This window comes from Haliotis rubra, unplaced genomic scaffold, assembly GCF_003918875.1.
Source record: "Haliotis rubra isolate DU_JTF1 unplaced genomic scaffold, ASM391887v1 Scf182, whole genome shotgun sequence".
NCBI classification, from domain to species: Eukaryota; Metazoa; Mollusca; class Gastropoda; order Lepetellida; family Haliotidae; genus Haliotis; species Haliotis rubra.
Window position 1 is genome coordinate 1052001 of NW_025765803.1, and position 9865 is coordinate 1061865.

General features: G+C 40.4%; 1 protein-coding gene across 1 annotated transcript; it reads left to right on the forward strand.

Annotated features, from left to right (window-relative positions):
- The first annotated feature begins 20 nt into the window (after positions 1-20).
- Positions 21-9863, forward strand: LOC124273615 (serine/arginine-rich splicing factor 4-like). Its single transcript, XM_046708898.1, has 3 exons — positions 21-387; positions 8546-9370; positions 9527-9863. Exons 2-3 carry the CDS (start codon positions 8598-8600, stop codon positions 9861-9863), a joined length of 1110 nt encoding a protein of 369 aa, XP_046564854.1. The 5' UTR covers positions 21-387; positions 8546-8597.
- Positions 9864-9865: the final 2 nt, after the last annotated feature.

A 9865-nucleotide genomic window follows, 5' to 3' on the forward strand; every position in this document is an offset into this window, starting at 1 on the left:
GTATCCCGGGATATGTCATGCGTCGTTATATGAATAATGTTATTCCACATTCACAGTGGTAGTATTGTTGGTACATTACGATGTAATATACCAAAACAAGGCGAGTAACCATTCCGAAAGAAACCGAGGAAACCCGATCGGGGCTGAATGCGATGTAAACATTGCGTGTGTCGGTGGGCAAGCATGACGTTGTGTGGACGTTTCTAGCTTTTCTTAAAACGGAGCTGATCAGTGAGAGGAATGGAACACTGTCATCGAATGTTCCCAAACACTATTCGTAAGTTTAAGACAAATGACAAGAAGGGAAAACAATAAGACACCGTTTTTGAAGTCACTTATCAGTTGTTAATACTGCTGAGCCGAAGATTTTCCAAAACCCAAAGGGCGTTAGAGGTAAGGTTTCATGTTCATATGCGAAGGGACAGTGGCCGTGTGTTCAACAGATGAATATGAACTTGTTTGACAGTTTATTTTGGATGATTGCAAGCTTATGTCATGACGTGTAAAAAAGATTTGGTTCCCCCATAGTAAAGGTTCCGGCGGAACATGTAACCAACATTTGTTCCTGTAATAGTGCATGCGGAACAATTATTTCGTTCCGCATACACAGAATATATTCCGGTAAAGAGGAACTTCCACACACATCATAAAGTGTCTAAAAGAGGGTTTTGTTTGTTGGGGTGGTCTTAAAAATTGAGGCGTGGGGGGGAACGGAAAGGAAAAAAAGATTTCCTACTGTATTTGTTCCATATGGAACAAATCATGTGGCTATCAAGAAGCAATTATCATGTGTGAAACTTCCTTATTATCTTTTATGAAAATACATTGCAGATTCCCCAGAATCAGAACTGATGATTCTAAATGAATCATGTGTTAAAAAGAGTTCAGTTATTATGTAACCAAGTTACCTTCATTAATCAGGTTACAGTCAGTAGCCAGGTTACAGTCGACATGTAACCAAGTTACAGTCAGTATCCAGGTTACAGTCAACATGTAACCAAGTTACAGTCAGTCAGTAGCCAGGTTACAGTCAACATGTAACCATGTTACAGTCAGTCAGTAGCCAGGTTACAGTCAACATGTAACCAATTAAGTTACAGTCAATAGCCACGTTACAGTCAACATGTAACCAAGTTACAGTCAGTCAGTAGCCAGGTTACAGTCAACATGTAACCAAGTTACAGTCAGTCAGTAGCCAGGTTACAGTCAGCATGTAACCAATTAACAGTCAGTCAAAAGCCAGGTTACAGTCAACATGTAACCAATTAACAGTCAAGTCAGTGCCCAGATTACAGTCAACATGTAACCAAGTTACAGTTAGTCAGTAGCCAGGTTACAGTCAACATGTAACCAAGTTACAGTAAGGCAGGAGCCAGATTACAGTCAACATGTAACCTAGTTACAGTTAGTCAGTAGCCAGGTTACAGTCGACATGTAACCAAGTTACAGTTAGTCAGTAGATAGGTTACAGTCAACATGTAACCAAGTTACAGTCAGTAGCCAGGTTACGGTCAACATGTAACCAAAATACAGTCAGTCAGTAGCCAGGTTACAGTCAACATGTAACCAAGTTACAGTTAGTCAGTAGCCAGGTTAGTGAACATGTAGCCAAGTTACAGTTAGTCAGTAGCCAGGTTAGTGAACATGTAGCCAAGTTACAGTTAGTCAGTAGCCAGGTTAGTGAACATGGAGCCAAGTTACAGTTAGTCAGTAACCAGATTACAGTCAACATGTAACCAAGTTACAGTTAGTCAGTAGCAAGATTACAGTCAACATGTAACCAAGTTACAGTCAGTCAGTAGCCAGGTTAGTGAACATGTAGCCAAATTACAGTCAGTCAGTAGCCAGGTTACAGTCAACATGTAACCAAGTTACAGTTAGTCAGTAGCCAGATTACAGTCAACATGTAACCAAGTTACAGTTAGTCAGTAGCCAGATTACAGTCAACATGTAACCTAGTTACAGTTAGTCAGTAGCCAGGTTACAGTCGACATGTAACCAAGTTACAGTTAGTCAGTAGCCTGAGATTACAGTCAACATGTAACTTAGTTACAGTTAGTCAGTAGCCAGGTTACAGTCGACATGTAACCAAATTACAGTTAGTCAGTAGCCAGGTTACAGTCAACATGTAACCAAGTTACAGTTAGTCAGTAGCCAGATTACAGTCAACATGTAACCTAGTTACAGTTAGTCAGTAGCCAGGTTACAGTCGACATGTAACCAAGTTACAGTTAGTCAGTAGCCAGCTTACAGTCAACATGTAACCAAGTTACAGTCAGTAGCCAGGTTACGGTTGACATGTAACCAAGTTACAGTTGGTCAGTAGCCAGGTTACAGTGAACATGTAACCAAGTTACAGTCAGTCAGTAGCCAGGTTACAGTCGACATGTAACCAAGTTACAGTTAGTCAGTAGCCAGGTTACAGTCGACATGTAACCAAGTTACAGTTAGTCAGTAGCCAGGTTACAGTCGACATGTAACCAAGTTAAAGTTAGTAGACATCCCGGATGTTGACAAGTTGGATGACTGCATTTTGCATTCAATAATGACTGGAATAGGTTAGGCCTACGGTATTTGTTCCTGTTCGATGGAATATTTGCTGTATGTGCGGAATTTTTATTCGTGTCATCCGTTCTCAATTTCACGGCATTTATTCCGAACCAGAACATTTACTACTCGGAACTAAATCATGTTTACAGACGTTCTGACAAGAAATAATGCAGCCAGAAATCTAGGAATCATATCCTGAAGCTGAGATAATACCGGGTTATAGCTAAAACGGCACCACAGCAGAACGCCAGAACAGCACCAAATTTGTTTGGCGAAAACGGCTACTGCTTTCTGGGCTAAAACGGCACCATATATAAAACAAAGTATAACATTGCCTTGTATTTTTTATTATCCCCCGCCGCGCGTTTAGCTCGAAGCAGGGGATATAGTATCAGACTCCGTCACTGGATTTTCTTCATATTCAACACCATGCTTTATCTAGGGAAGGCGCAGGGTCCAAACGATTTTGGTGACCTTCGTCTAATTTTCAAGGTCATGGTGACACTCTGAAGTTTTCAGCATGTTAAGCTGCATGTTAAGCTTGTCAGCAAGGTACCCCAAGAACCGTTCACTGGATTTTCTTCATATTCAACATCAAGCTTCATTGAGGGAAGGCGCAGGGCCCAGTCGACTTTGGTAATCTTCCCTTAATTTTCAAGGTCACGGCGACACTTTAAAGATTTCAGCATGTTAACCTGCATGTAAAGATTGTCAGCGAGATATCTCAAGAACCAGTCACTGGACTTTCTTCATATTTGACACCAAGCTTCATCTGGGGAAGGTGCAAGTTCCTGTCGATTTTGGTGACCTTCACATAATGTTCAATGTCACGGCGAACATTGAAGATTTCAGCATCTGAAACTGCATGTTAAGATTGTCAGCAAGACATCTCAAGAACAGTTCACTGGATTTTCTTCATAGACTTTCAAGACTTCCCTTGCATGTTTTTCAATAAGCAATTTCTTTATTACTATTTTTGCTTATTTCATACACTAAGACATTCATGTCAAGGTCAAAGTGTCAAAGTTTGAACAACTACAGAGCAAGATATCAAGAGAGGTTGACTGGTCATGATTTTGTTTACATTTAACTTTATCTTAAATTACGACCTTCACTTTCATTACTTTTTAAGTTTGATTTGATAATTTGCGGCGGGGGATTATGTCACCTTAGTGACAATGCTTGTTTCATTTCCTTATAACATTAGCAAGATTATACCAACTTATATATATTTTTTAGTTCCCCGCTGTGATATTGCTGGAATATTGCTAAAAGCAGCATAAAACCATACTCACTCACTCACTCATTTCTTTAAAATCGCACTAGCAAGATTATAACAGTACCATCATCATTACACATATTGTCATGTTCATTCATTCACTAAATGATTGGTCCATGGATCACAGAACATCTTGAGAGGAGTTCTGACAGAGACAAGTCACTATCCTTGAACAAACTCCACAGTTGGAAGACCTCATCTTGTTTTGCTGATGAAGTCAGTGAGTGAGTGAGTTTAGTTTTACGCCGCGCTCAGCAATATTCCAGCTATATGGCAGCGGTCTGTAAATAATTGAGTCTGGACCAGATAATTCAGTGATCAACAGCATGAGCATCGATCTGCGCAATTGGGAACTGATAGCATGTGTCAACCAAGCCCGTTAGTCACCTCTTATGACAAGCTTGGGTTACTCTTCACGGGTCCTTGCTGATGAAGACTTTCGGATGTAAGCCTTCAACCTTCCCTCTTGAATGAGCCTGTGGCCTGTTTCACAAAGCAATCGTAGCGCTACGACTGTCGTAAGTCTACGTTAAAGTATGGGAGTTACGATCACCTTAATGCTGCGATCGCTTTGTGAAACTGGGCCCTGGTCTGGAGGGGTAAGAGGCTGGTTTCACAGTGGAGCTCTGGGATGAGCCTGTAAATCCCTATTGACTGCTCTGCCACCTTGTTGTTCAATCGCCTATGCCAGCCTGAAATCTTCTGAAAGAGTTTTGTGATATCTGCCGCGGGAAGAAATGGCAGCGACATCGGCTTTTGCACAAACTTATGGATGTCATCCTCCTCCATGTAAGTTACCTGAAATAGTTCATAAATATATGAATAAATTATATAAAAGTATTTATAAATAAAGTATGCTGAATATTGTTAACAAAATAATCAATTTGTACGTACCTGTAGGCCTAGTCTGTCTCACAGTCCCTGAACCACATTAATTTCCCTACTGCCAAGCCCTCTCTGCAGTGCTAAAGCCCTAAATAAAGCAAGTCTAGATTTCCTCAGGTTCAGGTTCTGAATCTCTGGTCTCCCTAGGGCTCCTTTTCAATATAAATGGGCTTGTTTGTTACTATCAAAATTATATATATTCAGAAACTAAGCCTTAGTCTACTGTAGGCCCAGCTCTCAACATTTCCGCCAAACTGCCTGTTTCAGGTGGAACAAGCATCCAATCCGATTACCTAATGACAAACTAGTTTTCCCCATAAGATTTTAGTTGGTTCCGTTTTCGCCATAAGATTTGTGCCGTTTTCACCAAGAGGTTCCGTTATCTCCAAATCGTGCCGTTTTCGCCAGGTGCCGTTTTTCTTAGGTGCCGTTTTAGCCTGAACCCATAATACCATGCAGATGTCATGTGATAAAGACAGTACGTCTTCAGTACTATAAATGATAAATTAAACATATCGAATAAAGATAGAATATGTAATAAATTTATGAAAAATAAGCACAGATACTGAAAATATGGCTGGAGGTGGTGTTGTCCGCACAGATACTGTAGAGATATGTACCTCAGGTACGATTCTGTACACGTACAACATACCCTAGCCAAAATCAGATTACTGAAAGTACCCAAGGATGAGTCCATATTCCACATTGTCATGTTTTCTCGATCGAAACTGTCATACTGTAGTATTAGATGAATATGATTGGGTTATTTAAGAAACGAATATACACCGTAACAAATATTTCGCGATGCAGTCATTGCTGTGGGCGAGCTGGCTAAGGTGCCAGGCTAGTGATCCAGCGAGCTTGAGGTGACGGGATTGAGGTCACCTGTGACCGGGTGTAAAAAACCTTGGAGTCAACTTTGTGTGAAGACTCTTTCAGTGTTGTCACAGCCCCTAGCATATAGTTCACAACCATGTGCACTTAAATGAACCCACGAATCTGTTGGTATATGAGCAGATGGTGGCAACATGAATACGTGCAAACACCTAGTTGCGGGTACAGCAACGTGCAGTGAACTTGGACAAAGTACTGTGACTATGTGTCCCATGTGAATGGCTACCTCGTAAGGATGAGAAAACCGCAATAACTCGGTGCGCCTAGTGGCTGCAAGAGTTGTATGCTCCCTGGGGAGTAGAGATTGATAATACGATGTGCCGTTGAGATGGACATCCAGTGATCGAGGGGAAAAAAATGTCAGTGCCTTGAGCATGTATTAGATATATGGATATGTGTGCTATATAAATATCCTATAATAATACAAAAAATAAAATAATACTGTGATCAGGCGAATGGGAACAACTACATACAGTTTCGGTTTTAGATAAGAGGAATATGGTCTTGTCTGCTGTTTAGGGCACCGGTACCTTTCTGTATTTTCACTTTGTTTAGGGTACATTTATGTATTTTCACTTTGTTTAGGGTACATTTATGTATTTTCACTTGTTTAGGGTACATTTATGTATTTTCACTTTGTTTAGGGTACATTTATGTATTTTCACTTTGTTTAGGGTACATTTATGTATTTTCACTTGTTTAGGGTACATTTATGTATTTTCACTTGTTTAGGGTACATTTGTGTATTTTCACTTGTTTAGGGTACATTTGTGTATTTTCACTTTGTTTAGGGTACATTTGTGTATTTTCACTTTGTTTAGGGTACATTTATGTATTTTCACTTTGTTTAGGGTACATTTGTGTATTTTCACTTGTTTAGGGTACATTTATGTATTTTCACTTGTTTAGGGTACATTTGTGTATTTTCACTTGTTTAGGGTACATTTGTGTATTTTCACTTGTTTAGGGTACATTTATGTATTTTCACTTTGTTTAGGGTACATTTATGTATTTTCACTTTGTTTAGGGTACATTTGTGTATTTTCACTTTGTTTAGGGTACATTTATGTATTTTCACTTGTTTAGGGTACATTTGTGTATTTTCACTTTGTTTAGGGTACATTTGTGTATTTTCACTTTGTTTAGGGTACATTTATGTATTTTCACTTTGTTTAGGGTACATTTATGTATTTTCACTTGTTTAGGGTACATTTATGTATTTTCACTTGTTTAGGGTACATTTGTGTATTTTCACTTGTTTAGGGTACATTTGTGTATTTTCACTTTGTTTAGGGTACATTTATGTATTTTCACTTTGTTTAGGGTACATTTATGTATTTTCACTTGTTTAGGGTACATTTATGTATTTTCACTTGTTTAGGGTACATTTGTGTATTTTCACTTTGTTTAGGGTACATTTGTGTATTTTCACTTTGTTTAGGGTACATTTATGTATTTTCACTTTGTTTAGGGTACATTTGTGTAGCACCTGGGGCAACAACAACCCCTTCAGCAAAAATATGTGAATAGATGATGTTGACATTAACCATATAATATATAGAGGCTAGTGTTATGGGATTCGAACCACAGACTAATGCTTTATTTCTCATGTGATGCTGATGTACCTTGTTATACGTTGGTCATAAACAAAGGACAGTAGCTCCTTAGCTTACCTCCCTTTGCAGTAGCGACCACATCCAGGGTGATGGCTGAACCTGTTTAAATGTTTCTCTTGTTTGTATGAAACTTGTAAGCTTATTACAAAATAATAGAAGACTGTCCTAATGAAGCCCTGTCGGTATGCTTGAATAAAGTGAATACAGTCGAGATATATCCATTTTCGTGTCTAGTTATCACTCCATTACAGTGTGACCCGTGAAGATCTAGGTTAGAATTGATCTTCACCATGCTTGTAGTGAGACAGATGTCATCGTATCACAAATGCATAGAATGATGCTCATGCTGTTGATCACTCGATTGTCTGGTCCAGACTCGATTATTTACAGACTGCTGCCATATAGCTGAAATATTGCTGACTACGACGTTAAACAATAACCAAACCAATTGAACAATGACTGCACAATACCAAACAACTGTCACTCAAGAAACATGGTCAAAACAACCTGGTTATTGCACATTGTCAACACCTTCAAGTTATGATTGAATTGATTTGCAGGCAGAATTTGGTATGTGGAAAAACAACAGTATTTAACTTTTTTTATACTTTACTTGATATTGTTATATATATATTTGTCAGGGTGGTGGGTTAGTCTAATGGTTAAAGCATTCACTGGTCATGCCAAAGGTCAGGGTTCGATTCCCCACATGGGATATTGCTGGAATATTGCTAAAAGTGGTAAAAATCAACTCACCTAATCAATCACTGTGATGTCGGGCCCATCAGTAGGTCATGGCACTGCGCGAGACCTTAGTACTTCCGGTGACAAACATGGTTTTACACTTGGTCCAGTCTATTTGGCGGTTGAGGAAATTAGAACCAGTACTGGTTCTTGAATATATGCTTGTCACCGGAAATCTGGTACCGGAAGTAAGGTGGGCCCCATATCATAAGTTGGCACGTTCAAAGGGTGCGTGGATGGGTGGATGATAGGATGGATGAATTAGTTGGATGGGTGGGTGGATGGATGAGGTGGGTGGATGGATGAGGTGGGTGGATGGATGAGGTGGGTGGATGTATGTATGGGTGGATGGATGGATGGATGAGGTGGGTGGATGTATGGGTGGGTGGGTGGATGGATGAGGTGGGTGGATGTATGTTTGGGTGGATGATAGGATGGATGAATGAGTTGGATGGGTGGATGTATGAGGGTGGTGTGTGTGTGTGTTTGTATGGGTGGGTGGGTGGATGGATGCATTGATGGGTGGGTCGGGTGTGTGGATGCCATGATTATATAGTGTGAACAAATATATTTCTAATTGCATACAGGCGTCATCAGATCGACAGTTCAAGTACCAGGATATATGCGCAATGAGCAGCTCCCTGCCACCATCTTTCCTGTCCCGACAACGGGACAGGACTCCAGATGATTCCGATATGGACCTTGTATCATCCAGTGACAGTCATCCAGTGATACAGACTTTTCAACAAAACCTTGCAAAACAACACCATAGCTCAACCATGTTATCATCATCAGAAAGGACACACAACTCTTGTACAGCCTCACCTGGCAAAACCACAGATTCAGCAAAAGATTTCAGGGGGAAGAGAAGAAGACGAAAGAGATCATATTCAGGGTCTAATAATCATGACAGGAGACCAAGGAAAAGAAGCAGATCCATATCACGCTGTAGATCTCGATCAAGGCGGAGATCATGTTCAGGGTCTAATAATCATGACAGGAGACCAAGGACAAGAAGCAGATCCACATCACGCTGTAGATCTCGATCAAGGCAGAGATCATGTTCAAGGTCTACCTCACGTGTCAGAAGACAAAGAAGATCACAAGATGGATCCCCTCCATATTCAGATTCTAACCATCATGAAAGTCGATGCAAACCAGTTTCAAGGCAGAGATCACATTCAGGATCTAGATTGCATGATAGACGAAGAAGCAGATCAATATCATGTGACAGATCCCCTCCAAGGCAGAGATCACATTCAGGATCTGACATGCACATAAGACGAAGAAGCAGATCAATATCATGTGACAGATCCCCTCCAAGGCGGAGATCACATTCAGGATCTAGGTTGCATGCAAGAACAAGAAGCAGATCAATATCATGTGATAGATCCCCTCCAAGGCAGATATCGTATTCAGGATCTGACGTGCACACAAGAACAAGAAGCAGATCAATATCATGTGACAGATCCCCTCCAAGGCAGAGATCACATTCAGGATCTAGGTTGCATGCAAGAACAAGAAGCAGATCAATATCATGCGATAGATCCGCACCAAGGCAGAGATCACATTCAGGATCTAGGTCACATTCAAGGCGATTTAGCAGATCAATATCATATGATAGATCCCCTTCATGGCATAGATCATATTCAGGATGTGACCTGCAGGCAACACGAAGAAGCAGATCAGTTTCATGCGATAGATCACCTGAAAGGCAGAGATCACGTTCAGGATCTGACATGCACATAAGACAAAGAAGCAGATCAATATCATGTGATAGATCCCCTCCAAGGCAGATATCGTATTCAGGATCTGACGTGCACACAAGACGAAGAAGCAGATCAATATCATGTGATAGATCCCCTCCAAGGCAGATATCGATATTCAGGATCTAGGT

Excerpts from the sequence above, each read along its gene's own strand:
- LOC124273615 (XM_046708898.1), top strand. The coding sequence starts at position 8,598 with ATGAGCAGCTCCCTGCCACCATCTTTCCTGTCCCGACAACGGGACAGG. Across the intron at positions 9,371-9,526 it reads TGTGATAGATCCCCTCCAAG|GCAGAGATCACATTCAGGAT; the intron begins GCAGATATCGTA and ends ATCCGCACCAAG.